This window comes from Tachyglossus aculeatus, chromosome 9, assembly GCF_015852505.1.
Source record: "Tachyglossus aculeatus isolate mTacAcu1 chromosome 9, mTacAcu1.pri, whole genome shotgun sequence".
Lineage (NCBI taxonomy): Eukaryota > Metazoa > Chordata > Mammalia > Monotremata > Tachyglossidae > Tachyglossus > Tachyglossus aculeatus.
Genome location: NC_052074.1, coordinates 59,257,685 through 59,284,530, shown reverse-complemented (window position 1 = coordinate 59,284,530; position 26,846 = coordinate 59,257,685). Strand labels below are relative to the sequence as shown.

Sequence of the window (26,846 nt, the reverse complement as noted above, 5' to 3'; positions counted from 1 at the left end):
CTATTTCCCTTGCTAAATATCTAAGCAGAAAACAACATTCCAAGAATAGGGGGGGAAAATGTATTGCTCAAGGGAAGACTTACATTTGTAGCATTTTGAACAGCAGTAAGACTGCCACTGGTTTATAGACTTGTTCAAAGACAACATGGAGAAAAAGGCATGGTACAAACCTGATTCCCCATCTGGTGCTGCCTTGAAACCACTGTCAGAACAAAGGAGAAGGGGGTGTAGAAAGGAGAGGCTCACAGAACCCTTCAATCTATTAGAAGGGAAAAAAAAAAAACCTTACTCTGCAGAGTCAATTAAAAAATAAGCAGGAGAAAACAGAAAATAAGTTCGATTTGGGGACATTGGGATAATGTAATGTGCAACTCTGCACTGCATACTTTTAATCCATAACAGTTGAAAGTGTTCAGCAAGAGGCCCGCTGCAGTGTTTAGACTTAGTCATGCACAAATACTGCATATTTTACATAAGCTTAACTTATCAGTCCAGTAAAAATAAAACAATAGAATATGGACTCTAGTTCTTCTCTGCCCACTCATGAGGGTCTACATGAGGGTCTAACATCAGAGGGTTTAGGAGAGGGAATGCATTATAAACAGCAATTTTGAGGGATAGAAATGCCCGATAAAGCAGGGGCTGCTTTGAGACTGAAGTCAAATGGGACCTACTCTCAGACAAGGCTCACAAGCCTAACACTGGAATTTTAACGATCGTCATTTAAATTGTTTGTATGCAGAGGTAAGCCAAGCCAAAACCTTCTAAACGACGACAGTTTTCTGAAATGGGTGAACAGTGAAGGTGGCGGAAATAGACACTTTTGCTCCGAACATCAAAGTAATTCACAAAGACGACAGGGCTTGGGATGAAACCACTCTCCAACCACACAAAACGAGAAATGCAATGAAAAGAATTACAAAAAGGACCTTGATAAATCACTCTAGGCCTTGAGCGTCAGGATAAGTCGTACGTTTCTCAAATGCCCAACAGCAAAGTCAGTCTTATCAGGTCCTTCATTGATGTGGCAATTCTGCAAATACTAAAAACAAGGATTCCTATCTGATTTATTTAGATGTTCAGAACACACAGTGATGTAAAAATCATTAACATAATGGATATGATCCATGCTTGGTAAACCAGCGTTTTCTTTTGGGCTACCCTTATTACATACCTCTCAATCAAGTCTACTCCCAATTACCAGATATCACACATGGCTAATAGAAACTGCATGGATATTTGAAATCTATAGCTAATTCCAAAAACAACCAAAAAGATAAGGATGCTGCAGTTTGGAAAGACAAAGGTGGAGTGGGGGGGGCACGATTAACTCCTGATAAAAGCTTACAAATTCAGGAAAGGTGTGGGCAGGGCAAACAGGGAACTTATTTACCAAATCCTATGCCAGCAGGACAAGAGAACATCCATGGGAGATCAACGACGGGAGCTTCAAAACAAACAAAAAGAAACCGCTTTTTTTCACAGTAAGTGGTAAATAGGAAATGTATTTAGTTCCACAAGAAGCAGCAATAGGTTCAAGAGGGGGTCTGACTAAATTCATGAGCAAGTAATAGATGATGGGCTCCTAGAGGGAACATTAGGGATGTAGGGTAGACTACCAAAACCAGTAAAACAGGGCCAGCCTGGCACTGTTCATCAAGCATGTTGTTGCCCTCTTGGGAGCCACAATTTGGGATTGATGGGTATTGGGTCTGATTCAGCCATTATCCCTGATGCTCTCCTCCACCAACACTTTGGCTAAAGATGCTAACGAGCAGCAAATTGACCATTTAAATGTCCTTTCCTTTCTATCCCTGTAGAGAGGTGCTATTGGACATGTAAGTTACCCAAGGGTCAGAAGGGGAGAGCAGGGCCCAAGAAGCCACAAAAGGTCCAGATGAACTATAAAGCAGATATTTGAGAGGTGAACAAATCTGGGATCAAGTTGACCTTTACAATGGGAGGCTTGAACCGAATGGGGGCCTAGACATTATTTCTTCCTCTATGCCACCTTTGAAATTCACAAGGGTGCAGATGACCTGAGGTGGTCATTTTTTCCCATTATCATTTAAAAATGAAAGAAACAGTTATTCAGACTTTTTAGCCAGCAAAGGTGAAATCTTTAGTAAAACACAACATTGTTAAAAGTCGAAAGGTCTGTGGGGCTAACTGAGGTGGTGATATTCATGGAACAAAATCATTCCTTTTTTATTGCTGCCATCCAGTAATAGAGCACGCTTGATTAAATAAAGCAACCCAAATCAGTTACTTCAAACACAATGAGTCAAAAGGGGTCGTGAACAATACACACAAAAAGAAAATGAAGAGAGAAACCAAATTTGTCTCACTCTATGCTACTTTCTTTTCAACTGTGAAAACTAGAAACAGCTTGAAAACTTCAAGAAATAAATCAGCTCTTACCAAAGAGCTGCCCAACATTAATCCTTATTTTTACTGTTCGAACTAATTTTAGAAGTACTAGGTACAAAGCCAAAGGGCAATAAACCTCACAACTGTGCAAAGAAAACATCAATAGGAAATGAAATATGAGGTATAAATACAGACACTGAAGTCTGAGTTTCCTTTGGGTTATGTGCATTAAATATACCTTCTAACTTTATAAAGCTTATGAAAATTTCAAGGACAGTCTAACCAAGTGCTCAAATCTTAAAAGGTGATTTGGCCCACGGGGTTGAGAAATTATATTCTGTTCTGATTATGGCATGTTCCTGACTCACATTTGCCCAAGGAACGCTAGGGGATAAGTAAGCTAGAAAGAATAATATATCGAAAGGTGAGTTTCACGCCAGATCTGGCAGTCACTCACCTGCCCATCTTGGTGCCCTGCTTTCTGCTCAGCAGCGGCTCCTTAACTCCCTGCCACCCGGAACAATGAAGCTCGGTAGTCACTCCATGGACAACGGCGTCTCCGACTTCATCTTTATTCCCATCCCGCACTCCACCTTCCAATTTCAAGCCTTGAGCTGACTGTTCCAGCACCACGCTGAATGTCAAATCCACCTTCTAGCCACTGCCTTGCTGCTTTGCTACCTGACCCCATAATTCACTGTCCAGAGGGCAAGAGAATTCGATTTAACGGTGCACGCCCAAGGGAGATAGGGAGCGGTACTGAAATAAACAGCCGGAGGGTGGATGGAAAAGAGACCGGTATTCCTCAAGTCAGAAAGGCACCAGGGTCTGCTTACTGGAAATGAAACAACATTGTTTTTCCTTACCTAAACCGGTGCAAAACTTGCTCCCTTAGAGTCAGAAAAATTTTCGCCTCCTGTAGAGAATTTTTTTTTTCTGTTATCACCTAATGCTCTCATTAGCAAAGCTTCTCATTCTATTGCTATTCATACTGTCTCAGTAACACCTGTAAAACACCTGTAAAACTACCTCGCTGCTTCAATCTGCATTGCTTTTGCTGGAGAAATCATTAATACTGAAACTACCAAGTTGCAAAAATATATGTATTCAATATTCTCACTGTCGAGAGTTTAAGATAGAATTCCATGCCTGAAGACAGAAGTCAAAACTAAAGTAAAACACACACAAACATATTTATGATTGAGCCCGGTTAAGTGATTTCTGTAGCAATAGTGATGGAAGGGGATTTATCCATCGGAATAGGGGACGAAAGAGCTCAAAGTAGACAAATAGGTTCCCCATTTTCTTTAGAATCTATTTTACATTTTATATCATTCCAATGAAAAACTTCCTCCTCTATGTAAATACTCTGTAATGGGTCTTGTGGTAACAGTAAATCATTACAAAGTACAGATCACTTTTGGAGTGGAGCTCGGTTCTGCACAGAGCACATTTGAACAACACGTATTAAAAAAAAACAACCCATAAGTTTTCCACTTCAGTAATTCCACTGTGGAATTTGAACAGGGACCCTCAAAAAGCAGAGGGGAATTGGAGATTAACTCTAGAGTGCTCTTCCCACTAAAATGTTATCGTAGGCTTTTTAAATGGCTAAAAAGATCAAAATAGATTAAATAAAGAACTAGGAACAAGAGACCGAAAGTTGAGGTCAAGAAAAATCAGGGGCAGGTATGATCACAGATTTTTTTCAGATCGCAAGCTGTTGGACAGCAAAATGAATGGGTTCTAAGCACGAGCCTGATTTTCCTTTTCCCTATCAGATGATTTATGCCAATGACTAAACAATGTTTCCCACTACTCTGTACTCACTCTTTTCCATTAGTCACACCATCACTCAGAAACCCAACGCAGGCCCTCTCAGCTTCTAAGAGGTGTGGCCTGCAGGCAAACCGAAAAGACCATTTGACAACAACTGATTTTGTTACATCTTCGTATTTCTTAAGGCATGGACAATGGCATATGAATGGATTAGGATTCCAAAGAGCACGAGATGTCTTTTGGGCAAGGCCAGTGCAAACACATCAATCACATCAAGGGACAGACAAACCGCAAGCCAAACTGACCAACTGTTCAACACGCAGGAGGTTTTTATCCAAGCCTTGTCTCTCCGGGGGCAAGTGATCCCACTGAGATGTTTCCGCACAGACGCACTTTAACGCTCCCCGTCGGCTTTAAAGCGCGAGTTTCCAGTTCGCTTTCCTCTACCGGTTCGTCTGACTTGGGATTATTTGGATTGGTTCCTTTGACTCCGCATTCCCAGCTCGAGGACCATTTTAAGGAATATGGCTGCAGCACAAACAGAAGGATCCAGGAGTGGGGAGAGGGGCCTGGCCTAATGCACTTTTGAAAGTCCATTATAAAGATGAATATAAAAGCAAATGGTAGGTTTCCTGGAGACCCACAAACCACGTTTAGCTATAAGAAACATAATTGTGCATAGTTATTTATTCGTTCAGAGAGTGATATGTTTACTCGGTCTACATTCGCAGTTTACCAAAGCACGGGGCTTTCTACTTTACTAAAGCCGGGCTCCTTCCGCAGTCCCCAGTACGTGTCATTGGAAACCCAAGCTTCTCTCTGATTGGCGTCAGTGACTTTTCTGTCGAGATACGAAAATAAACATTAGGGAAAAAGAAAATCACATCCCCTTCCCCTTGCCTGCAATGTATCTAGAAATCTGACTCTGCTGGAGTCTTCAGATCTGACAGATGATCACTCTCCCCGCCTCCACAGCCTTATTAAAAGCACGTCTCCTCCTTCCCCTACTAAGCCCTCCTCTCCTCTTCTCCCACTCCCTTCTGTGTTTGCCCTTGTACTTGGATTATAAACTCGTTATGGGCAGGGGATATACCAAGTTCTCCCGAGCCTTTAGTTCAGTGCTCTGCACACAGAGCACTCAATAAATCTCATGGATTAACTGGACTCCGCTCCTTGTGAGCAGGGTACGTGAATACCAACTCTGTTATTTATTTACTCCCCCAAATGCTTAGTACAGTGCCCTATGCACAGTAAGCAACCACTAAATACCATTGATTGATTAATTCAAGATGTCCTAATCAAGTGGTATTTTCAGAACACAGAGCTTCTTGACTTTTATATAACTCACCTCCGTGATACAAATACCAACTAGTGGGTTTCTCATCCCACTCCTCACTACCACTCTCCCAACTGCTCTGACCCCCTATTTGCAAAAATATCTACACATGGTGAGTCATAAGTAATATATTCAACCCACTGTTGGGTAGGGATTGTCTCTGTATGTTGCCAACTTGTACTTCCTAAGCGCTTAGTACAGTGCTCTGCACACAGTAAGCGCTCAATAAATATGATTGATGATGATGATGATGATTGAGAAGCAGCATGGCCTAATGGACAGCACAGGCCTGGGCGTCAGAAGGACCAGAATTCTCATCCTGCCTTATCCATCTGTATGCAGTGCGACCTTAGGCAAATCACTTAATTTCACTAAGCCTCAGTTACCTCATCTGTAAAATGGGCATTAAGACCATGAGCCCCATGTGAAGCAGCATGGCTCAGTGGAAAAGAGCACAGGTTTTGGAGTCAGGTCATGGGTTCAAATCCCGGCCCCGCCAACTGTCAGCTGTGTGACTTGGGGCAAGTCACTTCACTTCTCTGTGCCTGTTACCTCATCTGTAAAATGGGGATTAAGACTGTGAGCCCCCCGTGGGACAACCTGATCACCTTGTAACCTCCCCAATGCCTAGAACAGTGCTTTGCACACAGTAAGCGCTTAATAAATGCCATCATTATTATTATTAAGTGGGACAGGGGCTGTGTCCAACCTGATTAGCTTTTATCTACCATAGTGCTGTATACAATGCCTGGCACATACTAAGCACTTAAACACCATACAAAAATAAAGTGCAAAGAAGTTTGGGACTATAGAATTGTGTTTCTGTATTTAAAGAAAGTTGACTGGGTATTTATGGAAAGATGCCTATTTACTGAACACCATGGAAATAGGGAAGTGCAAGCATTTCGGTCTAGTGTGTCTGTCTCTCTCCCTGTGAACTAAAGCTAAATTCTTGTATCCAGGACTTTTACGATGGGTTGAGGTGATCTGGACTAACCATGATTTTTCTCCTGGTTCTTCCAAATCTCTCCCCATTCCATCAACTCCCCCGCTGTGAGCCCCAAGTGGGACAGGAACTGTGTCCAACCTAATTAATTTGTATCTATCCCAGGGTTTGATAGATAGAAAGTGCTTAAGAAATACCATAAAGAAATGCCCCAGAAATTGTATTTGCAGTCTTTTTGGTATGGAACCTGGATCTCGTCACTTTAGAGAGCTTGAAATCAAAGGAGCTGAAGATCCACTCCGGCTTTAGCACTCTACGGTGTACAGAACATTGTGCACTGGGGGAAATGAAACTGAATGGTATAAAAGACATAATTCCACCGCTACTGGATATCCCGCTCTGAGGTTATCAATCTGTAAGGGTCTTTACAGTCTGAGATCAAATAACATTAAAATTTAAGGTCCCATATTCTCTCCTGGGTGCGTGTCCTAATGGCTCATTAAGTACTTGATAAGATTCTTGTTATCCTCTTCCTGCAATATATTTTTGAAAGAAAGAAAGCCACCCTTGTGTAGAGGAGAGCAGAGTGAGGGCATCTACAGGGAGGCCGAGGATAGCCAAGTCACTTTCTTTTGCTGGCTTTTCTGTTCAACAACACACTAATTAGCAGTGCCCCTGCCGACGCTGGCTCAGCCTGCCTGGGACAGGTCCAGTTTCGGCAAGGAATCTTCCCGTGGAAAATCGATTTCTGGATTAGCCTTTCCTTAGAAGAACGGGTCTTAAGGGCCAAACTAATATTAGCAGAGGTGACCCGGCACTAATGTTTTCTGAGTCACGAACTGCTCCGCTCACTTGTGTGTGGGTGTGGAGGGAAGGAGGGGTCACCCCAGAAATGCTAACTTGGAGAGTTGTTCGTGCCAGTTCCCTGAGCCCAGGACAGCTCCCAAGAACAAGGAAGTCCACCACACAGCCCTCCCAACTGGAGAGATCGTAGTGGGAAAAAGAAAAACCTTTCCAGCTCTATCTAGTACATGCTCAAATAGATACCATCTTGAGTATCCTCACCACTACTTTCCATCCAGCCACAATGAAGTCGGACAGCTGGTAGGAAATCCCTCATTTAAGAAGGCTCATTTTGCTTTCTTTTGTTTGTTGCTCTTTTTAAATGGAATTTGTTAACCACGTACTCTGTGCCAGGCACTCTACTAAGTGCTGGGATACATACAAGCTAATCAGATTGGATACAGTCCATGTCCCACATGGGGCTCATAGTCTTAATCCCCATTTAGAGGTAACTGAGGCACAGAGACGTTAAGCGACTTGCCCGAAGTCACAAAAGCAGACAAGTGGCAGGAGGAAATTCATGTCCTCTGACTCCCAAGCCAGTGCTAGCTTCACTAGGCCACCCTGCTTCCCACGTTTGACAGGGATGTCTGATACATGACCCAGTCTGACCTCCAACTTGAACAGCCCACTGAGAAAGCAAGAGTATTTATTGAGCGCTTACTGTGTGCAGAGCACTGTACTAAGCGCTTGGGAAGTACAAGTTGGCAACATATAGAGACAGTCCCTACCCAACAGTGGGCTCACAGTCTAAAAGAGTCAGCTCAAGCATCATCTACATTCAGACAGCAATAAAACCTGGGTCACTGCGGCCTCGTTACTGCGCCTCTAGGAAGGGACTAGTGAATTCTGAAAGTGCTGGCCACTAGTACTGATCGACCCAAGGCCATTTGTAGGGGGTAATCAAAGCAACCAGAGAGGCGGAGAATCAAATGAGTTGCCTTTCCAATTTGGTAGAATGGAAACAAGTCAAAGTGACTATCTCTTGCTTCTAGGACACAGTCTAGAGCCAGAAAGCATGAACTGCCTCATTTATCTGGTGTTCACAGCAGTCTTTTAAGGTTCAGTGGTTCAGAGGCAAAAATTCTCACTCTCCTAAGCTTCTGTGCACAGGAAAGACACTAAACCAACACTTTTAGAAACAGCGATCCAAAAGCATTAACTCTCTTCGGCAGGACTGGCAGAAGGTGAACAGCTGCTCGATTTCCCCTCTCCCTCATCTATTTTAATGTCGGTCTCCCCCTGAAGTCTGTAAACCTCTTGTGGGCAGGGATCGTGTCCACCGACTCTGTTGTATTGTGCTTTCCCAAGCATTTAGTACAGTCTCTGCACACCGTAAGTGCTTAATAAATCCCGCTGATTTAACTGACCTGCAACAACCGTTAGAACACTGGGGAAGTTGTTACTGTTGGATCAGGGATGACCCTGGTGAAGTAAGGAAGAACCTGAAAACTGTTCTTGTAGCGGCAACATACACCACAGCTCTTGTGATTTTTGTGACTTATTATTATTAATAATAATAGTATTGGTGATGTGCCAAGCACTGTACCATGCACAGGGATTAATACGCCACAAGCAAATCAAACCCAGTCCCTGTCCCGCATGGGGCTTGGAGTTAATGTATTGTTTTCACTATTTTTAATTTGACCATACTTTGTGTGACCATCTCCAGTTTCCCTTCTACCCCCCGCCCCTCTCTGACTGGGAGACCCTGAGAATCAGAGATGCTTACACCTGCACTTTCCCCAGCATCTACTGCAAAGTGGGCATTTTATTTATTTATTATCTATTTATTTTATTTTGTTAGTATGTTTGGTTTTGTTCTCTGTCTCCCCCTTTTAGACTGGGAGCCCACTGTTGGGTAGGGACTGCCTCTATACGTTGCCAATTTGTACTTCCCAAGCACTTAGTACAGTGCTCTGCACATAGTAAGCGCTCAATAAATACGATTGATTGATTGATTGGGCACGTAGCAACGTTGGGTTTTTTTTCCTATGGTATTTGTTAACCGCTTACTCTGAACCAGGCACTGTATTAAGTGCTGGAACAGATCCAAGATAACCATGTTGAATCTAGTCCATGTCCCACGTGGGGCTCATACTCTTAATCCCCATTTCAGAGATGAGGTAACTGAGGCCCAAAGAAGTGAAGTGACTTTCACAAGGTCCCTAAGCAGACAAGTGGCTGAGGTGGAATTAGAACCCAGGGCCTTCCCACTCCCAGGTCCCCATGCTCTCTCCACTAGGCTATGCTGCTCCTTACGCAGTGAATACAATGAGATAAAGGCAAAATGACAGTTTTTTTTGTTTTTTTGAATTCTGCATTCTCCCCCCAACTTCTGCCTGCTTTAAGTAAGTGAATCGACTTACTTAAAAAATTTTGGTATGTGTTCAAGACGGTTTTCTTCCATGTATCGCCGCCGGGACCGCTGAAGCTCTTCTACCCGCTGCTTCTCCGAGGCGGCGGCTTCAAGGTCCCCTTCTTCCAAAAACCTAACAGGGGGACATACGCTTGTTACAAAATGACCCGCGTCATTTTCTCAGGCCAAATGCAGGCTGGAGGGGTTTCCTTCCGAGATGCAAAATGTATAGGTGTTCAGACGAGATGCCTGTGAGCCCCCCCAGGGACAGTGTCCAACTTGATTTGCTTGTATCCACCCCGGTGCTTAGTACAGTGCCTGGCACATAGTAAGCACTTAACAAATACCATCATTATTATGTGAAACAGATTTGGTCTCCGAGGTGTAGCCAATCGATCCAGACTCACAGAAGATGATTATAACACCACTAAGCTAGATGCAGAAAAGCAGTGTAGCCTAGCGGACAGAGCACAGGTCTAGAGGTCAGAAGGAGCTGGATTCTAATCCCGGCTCCGCCACTCGTCTGCTGTGTGACCTTAGAAAAGGCACCCCGCTTCTCTGGGCCTCCGTTACTTCATCTGCAAAATGAGGGTTAAGATTTTAAGCCCCATGTGGGACATGGACTAGGTCCAACCTGATTAGCTTATCTACCCCAATGCTAAGTACAGTGCTTGGCATATAATAGGCGCTTAAATACCAGTAAGGAAAAAAAAAAAAAAAAGCAGGGGACTCACAAGGGTCATCGTGCAATTCCCATATTGCTGCATTCCTAGAGTCAGGAGGCTGGAAAGACCACACAGAAGCCGTTTTTTGGGTCTTCCTTGGCCTGTGGTTAAGACGCCTAGAGTTTAGAGCACAGGCCCAGGAGTCAGAGTACCTGGGTTCTAATTCTGCCTCTGCCACTTGGCAGCTGTGTGACTCTGGGCAAGTAGTTTCCACATCTGTAAAATGGGGATTAAACATCTGCTCCTCCTCCCCCTTAGCCCGTGATACCTATGCGGGGCAAGGACTGTGCCTCTCCTGATTATTCTGTATCTACTCCAGTGCTTAGTGCAGTGCTTGGCACATAGTAAGCACTTAACAATATTATCACTATTACCCCTTAAGCCCACCAATAAAAATCTGTCTCCTAGGGCATGAGGATGCTTCTCCTCTAAATGGGGAGGCTTAAAGCGACTGCCAAAGAGCCCCTTGAGTCTTATGATTCTATGAAGCTGTTTCAGACATCAGTCACACTCTTGCCTTTGATCTGGTCTGAATCGAGCATCTGTTGGTGGGAGAAGGTCTTTCAGGACAGGATCTAACTCATTGAGTTCAATAGCAAACCTCGTAAAGCCATAATAGAGTTCGTAATTGGTTGGCATGGATCCTGCAAGAAACGGTGGAAAACAGAAAAGGCTCAGTTTGCCCGTGAAGTTTACGTATCACTAAGTCTGCTTCATCTGCAGCAGAACATCATTTGTACAGTCCCAAATACGCATTCATTCTGGATACTGAGAGGGATTTTCATTCTCCTTATTACATAGAGGAAACTGTAAAACCTTAAAATTCATTACCCAAACTGGTCGATATATTTATAGAGGTTATAGATTCGTTTGCAAACAAATGACGGTTTTATTATTAGTTCTGTATGATGGGATACAGTGGTTAAAATATTTCATTTTTTCCCTTAAAGCTTAGAGTGTTTAAAGAGAGCCAAATTAGCTAGCTAGAAGCTAGATAAAATTCATCTATTGGCTTACTGCCAATTAACAAAATCTTCCAAATAAGTATTCCCAATGAAATCGAGGATTTATTGTTTGAAAACAGCCAAGCAAATTAATTAAAAGTTGATTTGACTTTTGGGGGGAATTTTGATGGCAAATTAGGTAAGTCACTTAAGCTTAAAGTTCACACATTTGGCTTCTGCTTTGCATACAAGAGGTGTTCAGTAAATATCAGGGACTGCTAGGCTGATGGGGCAGTGAGTGAATTATTTTATAAGTAAACCCACTGCAGCAATCTGCTATATATATCTCTGCAGAGAAGATCATCTTTCGTTGCACGATTCTGGTTCACGAGTTGCTATGTGCGTGTAAGTTTGCCTGAGCAAGACTCCTGTCTTGCTTGTCTTATACTCTCTAGACTTTAAGCTCGTTCTGCTCCATTGCTATATTGTACTCTCCCAAGCGCTTAGTACAGTGCTCTGCACAGAGTAAGAGCTCAGTAAATATGACTGACTGACTGGGCAGGGCAGGAGTGGCTCTCAGGGGAAATCTCCGGGAATTTTTTGGCATCAACAAGAAACGTGATGCATTTCGTTGGGAGCCAACAAACAGCAGGAAAATCGCACACATCCTTCCGGGCTCTAATATTTGGGGAAGCTGGTTTCCACTTTTCCTTTAAAAGCACTGCTTTGGTTTGGCTCAGCTCCTTGAGGATGTGCAGCGAGCTAAAGGGTTTCTGATCATCTCTTTTGCTCAAGTTAACAGCATCTTCCAATGCATTAAATAATGCTCGTACGTCAGCCAATCGTATTTATTAATGGGTGTGCAGGGTACTGCGCAAAGCACTTGAGAGAGGACAATATAACAATATAATGACACTTGCCCTGCCAACAACGAGCTGACAGCCTAGAAGGGGAGACACACATGGATATAAATAAATAACATGAAATGCCGTGGGGCTGGGAGGGGGTGGGGAGTGAACAGAGAAGCAGCGTGGCTCAGTGGAAAGAGCCCGGGCTTTGGAGCCAGAGGTCATGGGTTCAAATCCCAGCTCTACCACTTGTCAGCTGTGTGACTTTGGGCAAGTCACTTAACTTCTCTGGGACTCAGTTACTGTAAAATGGGGATTAAGACTGTGAGCCCCCGTGGGACAACCTGATCACCTTGTAACCTCCCCAGTGCTCAGAACAGTGCTTTGCACATGGTAAGCGCTTAATAAATGCCATCAAAAAAATAAAGGGAGCCAGTCAGGGCAACGCGAAAGGGAGTTGAAGAAGTTGTACGTCCTGGCTGGGTCAGCCCCTCTGACCTCAGCAAACGGTGTAATCCAGAGGGTAGTTCTCCACGAGTTCACCCTCCCCTTCCCCTTTTCTCCCCCCCATCACTTCAGGGTACTTCTTCTGGCATCACCCTCTTGCAACAAAGGAAAGCTCTCAGGCAGAAGACAAATTCATCCTTGCCAATAACAAGGTGAAGTCCTTCTCTTGGTTTAGGACATAAATATCTAATGGGTTTCGCATACATTCTTCTGGGTTCCTAAATGCTTTTAGTCTTGTTACAATGAGCCAATCTGACCAGAAGTAGCCCTGTTTTTTTTTTTTTTTTTTTTAAATAAGGGAGCTTCCTCTCTGTTCCTGATTTGTCGCTACAATATATAATTTGGCTCAAGTCTGGGACACTTTGAAAGTGCCAACTAGGTGGAAATAAGATACGCTGCCAATATCTGTACTTGCTAAAACAGCCAGAGAACATCTGATTCGCAAAAGCCGATTAAGGGAGAACGGCTCAACGGGCAGGCCGTAGGAAAGGGGCTTAATTACGTTCCCTGGATTGAGTGACCCACCACCCCTCTCCTCTCACCACTACCACCACACACGGAACCTCCAGTGAATACATCTCACCCGGTCGCCAGATGCACTTGGCCGAAGGTGCCACGCCACAGAATAATCCTTCGTGCCACTTCCCGAAGAGGCGGTGGACCGCTTTTCCTTCCTGATCCATGACGACTCCTTGGACTTCATTTACATTGGAATTCCAATAATTCACCTGTAAGGTGCACAACCCCAAAGAGACCCCCATCTGCCATCACGTCTACATCCTCGCTGGGCTGAAATGATTCTGGGAAATGCGGGCACCACCCTCTAACCCTGCTGAAGAGGGAGGGACTCGGGAGCTCTCCTTCCTAGTGCCACGGGCTCCATACTTGCTCTGAGCTCAACTAAGGAGCCTCCCACAGCCATTTTATAACACGGGGCTTCGTATTTACACAAATAGACTGAAAACCGTAAGCTCTTATTGGGCAGGGATAGTGACTACCAACTCCATCGCACTGTACTCTCCCAGGTGCTTAGTACAGTGCTCTGAACTCACTCAGAAAGTGCTTCTGAGTAGCAGTATGGCCAAGGGGTAGAGAGTACAGGCCTCGGAGCCAGAGGATGTGGGTGCTAATCCTGGCGCCACTTGTTTGCTGTGTGGCCTCGGGCGAGTCAATTAACTTCTCTGGGCCTCAGTTACCTCATTTGTAAAATGGGGATTAAGACTGTGAGCCCTATGTGGGACTTGGGCTGTGACTAATCTGAATGACCTGTAACCACCACAGCAGTTAGTATGGTGCCCGACACACAGTAAGTGCTTAACAAAAAAAAAAAATAAGATAAAAAAACAGACCCAAATTGCCAAATATATAATAGGTCAAAGGCTAAGAGCATAGGCACAGTTTGTGTCCCACATGGGGCTCACAGTCTTAATCCCCATTTTATAGATAAGGTAAGTGAGGCACTGAGAAGTGAAGTGACTTCCCCATGGTCACACAGCAGATAAACGGCAGAGCCAGGATTGGAACCCAAACCCGTGCTCTATCCACTAGGCCATGCTGCTTCTCCTGCTTCCTTCCCATGTGTTGCCACCTTGTACTTCGCAAGCGCTTAGTACAGTGCTCTGCACACAGTAGGCGCTCGATAAATACGATTGATTGATTAGATTGTGAGCTCCTCAAAGGCAGGGGCTATGTCTCCTATTTTTTTGTAGCCACTCGTCAGTACGGTACTCTGCACATAGTAGACAGTCAATAAAAACAGCTGCTGCTCACAACATGTCCAGAGAGAATGAATAAGGAGAGCCTTTGCGTGTGGCAGGTTTGTGAGTGTGGGCATTTACGTGTGTGAGCCTTTTAGACTTCACACTGTATCTCCCCGAGGGTAAGGATAATGATTTTCTGTTGATAATTCTAATCATAATAATGATACGCTTAGGGTATACTTGTAAAAAGAGATGGATGGCCCTGGTACTTAACTGCAGAGAAGCTGATAATTACTTGATGAACTCCTCCCTGTAAACATTCTGCTTTAATCGAGCAAAGGGATACATGTAAACTAGAAGAAATGAATTATGTTTAAATACCAAAGCTATCTTTCAAGATTTTGGGCTAGTAAGGCCAATTTGCCGGTCTTCGTTACTACAGTCGCCTCTCGGGAATCAGAGGGCAGTGGTTAGTGAAATCCATGTTGACAAGGTGAAATGGGCGAATGCCAACTATGCCCGCTGGCATAGTTTAAGTTGCCAGTGGCACTTAAAACACTAGAAAGTTTATCCCGAGGCGTCTGGGCTTTCCAGGGGCAGCAGGAGGGAGGGGGAGAGGCGAATGGGTACAATTGCAAACAAAACAAAAATCTCCACGTGCTTCTTCCGTCACACATTTACGGTCTATTTTCTAGTTTTCCTGCACAATAGCTATCACTTACCTTGACAAATGTGAGTTTGCAAATGCAAACGCTGCTCTTTGTGTTTCTAATGGTTATTTCTCCATAGTGCTCTATCCATCTCCTTCCACTCAGGATGTTGTGTATGCAGGTCGTGACTTTGTTCCATACGTAATAATCTCCGTACCTGGTAATAAAGGTAGAATCTGTCAGCGCCCCACAGAATGAATTCCACACAGATCACGTTCAAGTCAGGCAGTGAGATGCTCCCAGAACTTGTTCAGGCCTAAGCCTCTTTCCCACTTTTCTTCCATTTCTTCGTTTGACCACCCTTTCAAGTTCCTACAGAATCAGGGAAATAAATGATCTGGAGACACAGAAATCTGAAATTCAGTTGAGAATCAGAAATTCAGCTCTTGGGACCGACGCAGGGCACGGAACCGATTCTCATGGAACGATGATTTGCCTTCAACGGCAATGGCATCTGGCATGGGAGAAACACAAGGGAATCAATCTAAGCATCTACTGAACCATTCAGACATCTAGAGACCTATTTCACACGATCTGCATCAATCTGTATATTAATTCACACAAAAAGCATTTAAAATCCAAGAGGCCTAACACTCCAATTTTTTTTTAATCAGTGCAGTCTTTCCGAGTGTATTCCACCCTAAATATTTACGAAAAATGGAAGAGTTGGGGTAGCGAGCCTACCACCTCAGGATCATGCCCTGATGTATATGATGCATCATGCCCTATATGTATATATGTTTGTTATATGTATATATGTTATATGTATATGTTTGTTATATGCATATATGTTTGCTATATGTATATATGTTTGTACATATTTATTACTCTATTTATTTATTCATTTATTTTACTTGTACATATCTATTCTATTTATTTTATTTTGTTAGTATGTTTGGTTTTGTTCTCTGTCTCCCCCTTTTAGACTGTGAGCCCACTGTTGGGTAGGGACTGTCTCTATATGTTGGCAATTTGTACTTCCCAAGCACTTAGTACAGTGCTCTGCACATAGTAAGTGCTCAATAAATACGATTGATGATGATGATGATGCCCCCAAACTGGATAATGTTCCAGAATCCCCCCAAAATTCACTGTAGACCTAGAGTGACATTCCTTCAAGAGGCCTTCCCTGGCTAAGCCCTCATTTCCTCCTCTCTCACTCCCTTCGGTGTCACCTTTGCCCTTGGATTTGCACCCTTTATTCACCTCTCCCTCAGCCCCATAGCCCTTAAGTACATATCCTTAATTATTTATATTAATGTCTGTCTTCCCCTCTGGATTGTAAGCTCACTGTGGATGGGGAACATGTCTATCAACTCTGTTTTACTGTACTCTCCCACGCCCTTAGACCGGTGCACGGCACACAGTAAGCGCTCAAAAAATACGACTGATCGATCCCCCCCAGGTTACTCTAGGCAGTCCATCTCGGAAAGACTGTGGTGCTGCTGTGGTCCACTGAGGCTGCAGTTGTGACAGTGGAACCGTGAGGAGCCTGAAATTCCTCTCCCCTAAGAGCTTGGCTTTTCTTTTTGTTGTTTCAGTGTTGCCTCGTTGTTTTCTTTCATCCCCCCCCATCTCTATTTTTCACCCATCTCCTCTCATGTCCTTCTATTTTTAGATCATGAACCCCTGCCAAGGGCCAGGGACCGGGTCTAATTCCCGCCTCTGTCTTCTTTCCCGGCGCTTAGTACAGTGCTCAGCTTAATAAATGCTATTATTAGTGCAGATCTGCAGCCGTCACCTTGATTCTTCCGGCTAAAGCTACTCTCACCAGGAAACCCAAATTCTTCTGGATTAGAAGCATTTGCGTCCAGCGCACAAGACGGCAATCAGCCGAATTTGGTTTCCCAAGATCTCACTGCTCACTGTCTGGGCTCAACCCTTTTAGGGTCACCAATAAATACCGACGAGCAGTCTGTTCAGTAGCGGGGTGAAATTCCCCCCCGTAACACCTAGCCCATTAAACGGCACAAGTCCTAATTCAGAAAGTCCCTTCCACCCCAAAACCCAACACGAAGGGCCAAAAGCTTACTTTGGAAGCATCACATTCAGAGTCCCCACGGGCAGGATTTCCATGGATTTTCCCCAGAATTTATTTTTCCATCTGATATCTAGACAAGAGTGGGGGAGATAGAACAATTCAGAGAATTATCTCCAGATTGCCCAGGATCTAGATTACTCTGAAGGGAAGAGAGCAAAAAGGGTGGTTATTCTCAAAGAAGTTCTAGTTTTCAGGTCAGAAGACTCAATGAGAGACCTTAAATCAATGTACTTAAATGTGTACCAAGGGGCACGAAATATAATTTGTCTACAATGCAGGTTGCCTTACTCTTATCCACTAATAAAGTGAAGAGAGAGAAAGAACATCTTTTTATAAAAGATAACAGCATTTAGTGACACCTGTTACCAAAAGGAGGTACCAAAGAAACAGCAACACGTTATCTGGGGAGTAAAATAATACCAACTTGGGTTTACATATAGTAGTCACTTTGGATTATTTGTGTGGGCAGGGAACAAGCCTCCCAGCTCTACTGTACTGTATTCTTCCAAGCTCTTCGTACAGTGCTGTGCACACAGTAGGTGCTCAATAAATACCAATGATTGATCAACTGATTGCGTTGCCCTTATCTGCTCCCTTTATTCACCCCTCCCTCAGCCCCACAAGCCCTTATGTACAGTTCTGTAGTTTGTTTACTGATATTAATGTCTGTCTCCCCTTCTAGATTATAATATAGTTGTGGGCAGGGACTGTGTCTACCAACTCTGTTATATTGCTATTTAGTACTCTCCCAAGCACTCGGCACACAGTCTGCACTCAATAAAACATTGATTGAGTTTTTGACTATTTCCAGGACCATCTCATCCCACCTCTCCTTGACACACTTCCAGATAACTTGCCCGAATTTCTAACTAAGCCTGAGGCTTAGCTCCCACCCGTCTTCAACCTCACGTCCCCATTTTCTAGAAGGGTAATGCACAGGAAATCTTCTCTCATCCACGCTACCACTCTCCTTCATAAACATAGACCATTAAGGATGAAAACACACGTGATTTTCTTCCCCAAATCTCCAGGTTTCTTCCACAAACACCCTCACATTAAGTCTCTGAAGTGGAAGATAGTCACTATTCCCCATTCACTAGATTATCCCGCTTCAAACTTAAATTTGAGCTTTAGTACCAGAAAACATACATCCAAACCACCGAACATAATAACCACCATCTCTGAGGCAAGCTTCAGGTAAACAGCTGCTCGAGAGTCTGGAAATGCTTTCACTTGCTTACAGTGCTTGGCACATAGTAAGCACTTTAACAAGTACCATAACTATTATAATTATTATTACATCCTTTGATTAGAATCGAAAATACAAACCTTGCCAAAACACAAAATTCTTGGATTCACAGTGACAAGCAGAAATGGGTGGATGGTGGCTGACCTGGCATAGAAAAACAGAGATACACACATGGTGCCTTGAAATTGTTTAAGCTAAAAACACATTTTGATCTACTATACCCTCCATTCCATCACCCCCCAGCTGAAAACAGGCGAGGCAGCTCAATGGTATTTTTACTGAAATACGTAGAGAACATTTTCATGGACTCAAAGAAAATGGTGTTGTTACAGCTTCTGCTTTGATGGACATTCATTTGATATATTTTTCTTTGTTCTGAAGTTCTTTCTTCAAGGTTCACAAAGGTAACACAGCATGGCCTAATGGAAAAACCATGGGCCTGGGAGTTGGGAGGACCTGGGTTCTAATCCCAGCTCTGCCAACTGCTTGCTGTGTCACCTCAGGCAAATCAGAATTTCTCTGGGTCTCAGTTTCCTCAACTGAAAAATGTGAATTTTTTCCCATTTTTTTCCCTATTTTTTCCCTATTTGTCCCTATTTCCCTCAGACTGTGAGTCCCACGTGGGACGGGGACTTTGTTCAGCCTGATTGACTTGTATCTACGCCAGTGCATAGAACAGTGCTTTTTTAATGTATTCATTTAGCACTTAATATTTGCTAGGTACTGTTCTGGGTTCTAGGGTAGACACAAGCTAATCAATTTAGGCACGGTCCCCGTCCCACATGGGGCTCACAGTCTTAATCCCCATTTTACAGATGAGGTAACTGAGGCACATAGTTGTGAAGTGACCTGCCCAAGATCAGAAAGCAGACAAGTGGTGGAGCTGGGATTGGATCCCAGGTCCTTCTGATTCCCAGGCCCTTTCTCTACCTTTTAAGCCACGCTGCTTCTCGAAACATAGTAAGCACTTAACAAAAGTAACAGCAATAATGACAACAATAATAATAACTTAACTAATCAGCGCTTAGAACAGTGCTTTGCACATAGTAAGCGCTCAATAAATGCCATTATAAAAAAACCCAAAAAACTAGTGTGGACCACAACGTAAGGAGGTAATGAATTAAAGAAACCCTTCCTAAATATGCCCATGCACACATATACAAAAAAAAATCACCAGTTCAAAACGATACTTACCTGCTCTGAGAAAAAACGGAACCCCTTGTCTTCTCTGATGCATTCATATGTCTCGCCGAGCACGGGATTGAACGGTTTGCTTCCTGCTCTGAAATAAGTGGAGCAGTATCCTGAAACTGCAAATGCAGCAATAAGTACCTGTGGAGACATTTAAGAAAGGAAAATAATATGAGAGAGACTACGGCCAGGTTCACAGTCCCATATCGCCGTAGATTTTGGGTGCAGCCCACTGGAGGAGACTAGTTTTATGACCCCCGCCTTGATCTTATTTGTTCCTACCATCTGTTCCAAGCTGTTCACATTTCAAGAAACAGCAAATCTAAAGTAAGAAAAAGTGACTTACACGGAAGCCAGGAGGCAACTGTGGTCAAACACTCCCTCTTTCTTTGTGTTGTCTCTCGATTTTGAAGGCACAAAACGCACTCTAAATTCCTTAAGCTGAGTCGACCAGTTCGTTGACCCCCAAAAGGAGCCCAGCTTCAAGACATTTGTGGTTTGCCAGATTGAGGGTCGTCGAGGGGAGGAGGGGAGTGACGATTTGGCTCGGGAATTAGGATTTCTAAATTTCAAGCTGGGGATAGGATGGGGCATTCGCCAAACCCAGTTCCAAGCTTCCCTTGGAGAATCAATGGATAGCTGGAATATGGAAGACACAAATTTCTCTCAAACTGCCCAAGTTTGGGAATTTTCTAAATTGGGGAGAATTTTATGCTCTGTGGGTTTTTTGCCCAGAGTGAGTGAAACCTATGCTCTCCTCTTTACCCAGGTTTAGGAAGCTCAGAATTTATGCTAAAGATAAGCTCCACATGCTATGCGTGAAATGTTTGTTAAATGCTTGCTATGTGCCAAGCCCTGTATTAAGCACTGATGTAGATGCAAGATAATCGGGTCAGAGACAGTCCCTGTCCCACATGGGGCTCTCTGTCTAAGCAGGAGGGAGAACAGGTATGGAATCTATTTTATTTTATTCGCTCATTCAATCGCATTTATTGAGCGCTTACTGTGTGCAGAGCACTGTATATTTTACAGATGAGGAACCTGAGGCACAGAGAAGTGAAGTGACTTGTCCAAAGTCTCACACAGCAGAGCCAGGATCAGAACTCAAGTCCTCCGTGCCCACAGTTTGGGACTTTAAAATCAACTCAAATACATCCTTTGTGGTGTGGGACTATATTTGTTTTTGAATGGTATTTCTTAAGCACATACTACTCACCAGGCACTTTAAAAGTCAACTCAAATACAACCTTTGTGGTGTGGGACTATATTTGTTTTTGAATGGTATTTCTTAAGCACTTACTACTCGCCAGGCACTGTACAAAGCACTGGGGTGAGTACTTCCCAAGCGCTTAGTACAGTGCTCTGCACACGATAAGCGCTCAATAAATACCATTGAACGACCGAATGAAATGCAAACTAATCAAATTGCACACGGTCCGTGTCCCACCTGGGGCTCACAGTCTTGATCCCCAGCTGAGGGGACTGAGGTGCGGAAAAGTGAAGTGACTTGGCCAAGGTCGCCCAGCTGACAAGTGGCGGAGCCGGGATCATCATCATCATCATCATCAATCGTATTTATTAAGCGCTTACTGTGTGCAGAGCACTGTACTAAGCGCTTGGGAAGTACAAGTTGGTAACATACAGAGACGGTCCCTACCCAGCAGTGGGCTCACAGTCTAATTTGCCAATTTGTACTTCCCAAGCGCTCAGTACAGTGCTCTGCACATAGTAAGCGCTCAATAAATACGATTGATGATGATGATAAAAGGGGGAGACAGAGAACAAAACCAAACATACTAACAAAATAAAAGGATCAGTCCTTCTGACCCCCAGGCCCACTCTCTTTCCGCTAGGTAGGCCTTTCCGTTTCTCCTAGTCTTCCCCTGAGGAGCCTCAAAACTCATTACCTGTATATATGTTTGTACATATTTATTACTCTATTTATTTATTTTAATTGTACATATCTATTCTATTTATTTTATTTTGTTAGTACGTTTGGTTTTGTTCTCTGTCTCCCCCTTTTAGACTGTGAGCCCACTGTTGGGTAGGGACTGTCTCTATAGGTTGCCACCTTGTCCTTCCCAAGCGCTTAGTACAGTGCTCTGCACCCGGTAAGCGCTCAATAAATACGACTGATTGGTTGATTACCATGCGCTCGTACGCGTCGTCGGTTTCCGAGGCCTTGTCCAGGAGCTCGCTGTACTCCACCTCCTCACAGAGGTGCTGCAGCGTGTTGAGGGGCTCATTCAGCTCCACCGGCATGGACACCTTGGACAGGTCTTTGCCGATGTTGTTCCTCAAGATGTTCCACAGGTTGATGTTACTGGTGTCGGGGCACGGGGCCGGGAGGCAGGTCCGACGTCCGTTTCGGAAGGCGCCTCCCGTGAGCTCGCCGTTCAGGACTGCAAAAGCAGAGCAGGGTGGGGGGACAGGGGGCCAGAGTCACAGATTAAAACCATGCCTGCCTGCACGAAAATTACGCTTTAAAAAAAAAAAATAAAAGGCCCTGTTTCTGCTTTCATTCATGCATTCACGCGGTGACTCAGTGGCAGCAAGAACACTAGAACTTGGGCTATCTGCTTCCAGGCCACTGGTTTGGTACTGGACTATTACAGGGACACTGAATTTACTGTGTGCTTACTGTGGGCACAGAGTGGTATTTATTGAGCGTTTACTATGCCTGTCTCCCCCTTCTAGACTGTGAGCCCACTGTTGGGTAGGGACCGTCTCTATATGTTGCCAACTTGTACTTCCCAAGCACTTAGTACAGTGCTCTGCACACAGTAAGCGCTCAATAAATACGATTGATGATGATGATGATGATTTATGGAGCATTTGCTATGCCTGTCTCCCCCTTCTAGACTGTGAGCCCACTGTTGGGTAGGGACCGTCTCTATATGTTGCCAACTTGTACTTCCCAAGCGCTTAGTACAGTGCTCTGCATACAGTAAGCACTCAATAAATACAATTGATGATGATGATGATGATTTATGGAGCACTAGGCACTTGGGAGAGTACAATATAGTAATAAACAGACACATTCCCTGCCCGTAACGAGCTTACAGTCTTAGAGGGGGAGACGGACATTAATAAAAATACATAAACGACAGATATGGACGTTAGAGAAGCAGCGTGGCTCAGCGGAAAGAGCACGGGCGTTGGAGTCAGAGGTCAAGGGTTCAAATCCCCGCTCCGCCAGTTGTCAGCTGGGTGACTTTGGGCAAGTCACTTCACTTCTCTGGGCCTCGGTAACCTCATCTGTAAAATGGGGCTTAATCAATCAATCAATCGTATCTATTGAGCGCTTACTGTGTGCAGAGCACTGGACTAAGCGCTTGGGAAGTACAAGTCGGCAACATATACAGTCCCTACCCAACAGTGGGCTCACAGTCTAAAAAATCAATCAATCAATCAATCATATTTATTGAGCGCTTACTGTGTGCAGAGCACTGGACTAAGCGCTTGGGAAGTACAAGTCGGCAACATATAGAGACAGTCCCTACCCAACAGTGGGCTCACAGTCTAAAAGGCTTAAGACTCTGAGCCCCCCGTAGGACAACCAGATCACCTTGTAACCTCCCCAGCGCTTAGAACAGTGCTTTGCACATAGTAAGCACTTAATAAATACCATTATTATTACTATTATTATTTTTATCAATAAGCATTCTAGGGCCGGGAGTGGGGATGAATAAAGGGAGCAAGTCAGGGTGACCCAGACGGGAGTGAGAGAAGAGGAAAGGAGGGCTTAGTCAGGGAAGGGACTGGGTAGGGACTGTCTCTATATGTTGCCAATTTGTACTTTCCAAGCGCTTAGTACAGTGCTCTGCACATAGTAAGCCCTCAATAAATACGATTGATGATGATGATGATGATGTAAGGCCCCTTGGAGGAGATGGGCCTTCAATAAGGCTTTGAAGGGGCGGGGGGACAGTAACTGTCTTCTACCTTCTTGTAACCATCAACTCCACACATTCAACGTAAGACTAGTAGTGAATGTAATGAACATCATATGAAGTCTGTTCCAGTTGATTCAGACAGAGAGAAATACATCTGAGGTAGCAAATACGCGTGGCCAGTTTGGACGTCGGCAACATTTTTCTCTTTGGCGGTAACAAGTTATTTCCTGCTCAGATCCCCGCCCAGTGTTATAAACACAAAATCCCGAGGCCAATCCCAATCTCAGGACAATGCTGAATGTTTCCAATGCACAAATGGCAAACCCATCCCACTAACCACCAGACGCGAATAAGCAGGTCGGCAGCCATAAAATTCAAAGTAAACATTGTGTACTTTGCCGGGAAATGTTGTCAGCGACGCTGGTGTTGTCCTCAGAGATGTTATCGCTCACATCACTTATGTAAGACTCATCGTCTGAAGCCTAGAAGAGGAGGAGAAGGGGATGGTTAATGGTGTATCGTTGAGGGGAAGAGAATAGATAGCATGCATATGTGTCCCTGGTTGGTTATCATCATCAATGCTACTTATTGAGCACTTATGGTGCACAGGGCACTGTACTTAGCGTTTGGGAGAGTGCAATATAATAGAGTTGATAGCTACGATCCCTGTCCACAATGAGCTTACACTCTAGAGGGGGATAGCACAGGAAATGTTGGTCCGGGGACCGGATGGATTGGTAGACTGAAGACTGTGAGCCCACCGTTGGGTGGGGACTGTCTCTATATGTTGCCAACTTGTACTTCCCAAGCGCTTAGTACAGTGCTCTGCACCCAGTAAGCGCTCAGTAAATACGATTGATTGACTGATTGGTGAAAAGCAGTGTGGTCTACTGGAAAGAACCTGGGCCTGGAAATCTGAGGACCCGGATTCTAATCCCGGCTCTGCCGCTGGCTTGCTGTGTGACCCTGGGCAACTCACTCACTTTCTCTGTGCCTTAGTTCCCTCATCTGAAAATGGGGATGCAATACCTGTTCTTCCTCCTACTTAGACTGTGAGCCCCATGGGGGACCTGATTATCTTGCATCTACCTCAGCACTTAGTACAGTGCTGGACGTAGTAAGCTCTTAACAAATACCACAATCAATCAATCGTATTTATTGAGCGCTTACTGTGTGCAGAGCACTGTACTAAGCGCTTGGGAAGTACAAGTTGGCAACATAGAGAGACAGTCCCTACCCAACAGTGGGCTCACAGTCTAAAAGGGGGAGACAGAGAACAAAATCAAACATACTAAGAAAATAAAATAAATAGAATAGATATGTACAAGTAAAATAAATAGAGTAATAAATATGTACAAACATATATACATATATACAGGTGCTGTGGGGAAGGGAAGGAGGTAAGATGCCTGAAAGCTGACCCTTTAGCAGGAATGTACCGCAACTCTCAATGGTACCGTTGCTGATTACATTGAACATATATTGTTCTCTCTGCGTTTTCCACATTATTTCTTTCCACAGAGACTCAACAACAGCTTCCTAACTCCCGGCCCCGTCTTTGGATGGTGAACTTTCTACGGCCAATGGACGGAATCAAATTATCACACTTCCATAGGGGTTGGTGCAAAGTAAACGCTCAACGGACGCAATGAATAAAATAATGATAACGGTAACGTTACGGTAAATAGGGCAAACGGATGTCAGGGAAGCTTATAATCCCCTTTCCCTGTCTCTTTCCATTTTACACAACTCTAACGTAAGCCCAGGAGTCACGGTGGAGTTGAAGGTTATGACGCTGTACTGAAGGAACAAGTGAAATAAACAGATGATGCTTTTCCAAGATCTTTCTGTACTATAAACTAACGAATCCTCAACGACGCTCCCAGAGACGACTCACTGCTCACCTTAAATGTGCAGAAGATGCTGGCACTTGTTTAAATGGACATTACCTGGGAAAACATTTGTTTTCATTTTACAAGAAGCCAGTGCAGGAAATCTATTGCTGCTCTTAAACTGCTAATCTCTCCCAAAGTCAAGTAGATTTATAGGAATACACCGTGAGAATAGAGTGTGGAAAGGAGCATCACAGCTGTTTCTCAGTCCTATTTAATCCCCCGCCCACATTATAAGTCATTTACAGGAGGAGGATGGAAGCGATCAGTTTTCTAAGCTTTGTTTGGACAGTCTCCAGTTTGCCTCCTATGCATTTCAATCGTATTTATTGATCGCTTATTGAGGGCAAAGCACGCTGCTAATCATTTGGAAGACTACGATATAACAGAATTAGCAGATTCGTTCCCTGCCCTTGACGAGCTTATAGTCTCCAGTTTGCCTCCTATGCACTTCAATCGTATTTATTGATCGCTTATTGAGTGCAAAGCCTGCTGCTAATCATTTGGGAGACTACGATATAACAGAATTAGCAGACTCGTTCCCTGCCCTTGACGAGCTTACAGTCTCCAGTTTGCCTCCTATGCACTTCAATCGTATTTATTGATCGCTTATTGAGTGCAAAGCACGCTACTAATCATTTGGGAGACTATGGTATAACAGAATTAGCAGATTCGTTCCCTGCCCTTGACGAGCTTATAGTCTCCAGTTTGCCTCCTATGCACTTCAATCGTATTTATTGATCGCTTATTGAGGGCAAAGCACGCTGCTAATCATTTGGGAGACTACGATATAACAGAAATGGCAGATTCGTTCCCTGCCCTTGACGAGCTTACAGTCTCCAGTTTGCCTCCTATGCACTTCAATCGTATTTATTGATCCTTTATTGAGTGCAAAGCACGCTGCTAATCATTTGGGAGACTACGATATAACAGAATTAGCAGATTCGTTCCCCGCCCTTGACGAGCTTACAGTCGCCAGTTTGCCTCCTATGCACTTCAATCGTATTTATTGATCGCTTATTGAGGGCAAAGCACGCTACTAATCATTTGGGAGACTATGATAGAATTAGCAGATTCGTTCCCTGCCCTTGACGAGCTTACAGTCTCCAGTTTGCCTCCTATGCACTTCAATCGTATTTATTGATCGCTTACTGAGTGCAAAGCAGGCTGCTAATCATTTGGCAGACTACCATAGAATTAGCAGATTCGTTCCCTGCCCTTGACGAGCTTACAGTCTCCAGTTTGCCTCCTATGCACTTCAATCGTATTTATTGATCGCTTATTGAGTGCAAAGCACACTACTAATCATTTGGGAGACGACGATATAACAGAATTGGCAGATTCGTTCCCTGCCCTTGACGAGCTTACAGTCTACAGTCTAAACTCACATGGATCCTACGCAGGAGGGCGTAGGCGCTGTATGCACCCGGGAAGCAGTGTGGCCTAGTGGATAGTGCACAGGCCTGGGAGTCGGAAGGACCTGGGTTCTAAAGCCGGCTGCGCCCACATG

General features: G+C 44.2%; 1 protein-coding gene across 7 annotated transcripts in view; it reads right to left on the bottom strand.

Moving 5' to 3' along the window:
- Positions 1-2,173: 2,173 nt before the first annotated feature.
- The window catches only part of OSBPL6 (oxysterol binding protein like 6), a 131,392-nt gene continuing 106,719 nt past the window's right edge, over positions 2,174-26,846 (bottom strand). For 4 of the 7 annotated variants that reach the window (XM_038751555.1, XM_038751562.1, XM_038751558.1 and 1 more), the window contains 10 exons: positions 23,839-23,926; positions 21,697-21,950; positions 19,552-19,689; positions 18,438-18,501; positions 17,100-17,178; positions 15,080-15,224; positions 13,241-13,385; positions 10,876-11,002; positions 9,644-9,766; positions 4,882-4,990 (listed from right to left, as the gene is read on the bottom strand). In XM_038751555.1, coding sequence (XP_038607483.1) covers positions 4,882-4,990; positions 9,644-9,766; positions 10,876-11,002; positions 13,241-13,385; positions 15,080-15,224; positions 17,100-17,178; positions 18,438-18,501; positions 19,552-19,689; positions 21,697-21,950; positions 23,839-23,926 — 1,272 coding nt within the window. Of the gene's footprint in view, positions 4,991-9,643; positions 9,767-10,875; positions 11,003-13,240; positions 13,386-15,079; positions 15,225-17,099; positions 17,179-18,437; positions 18,502-19,551; positions 19,690-21,696; positions 21,951-23,838; positions 23,927-26,846 lie in introns of all 7 variants that reach the window. The other 3 variants (XM_038751557.1, XM_038751556.1, XM_038751561.1) reach the window with 1 other exon arrangement.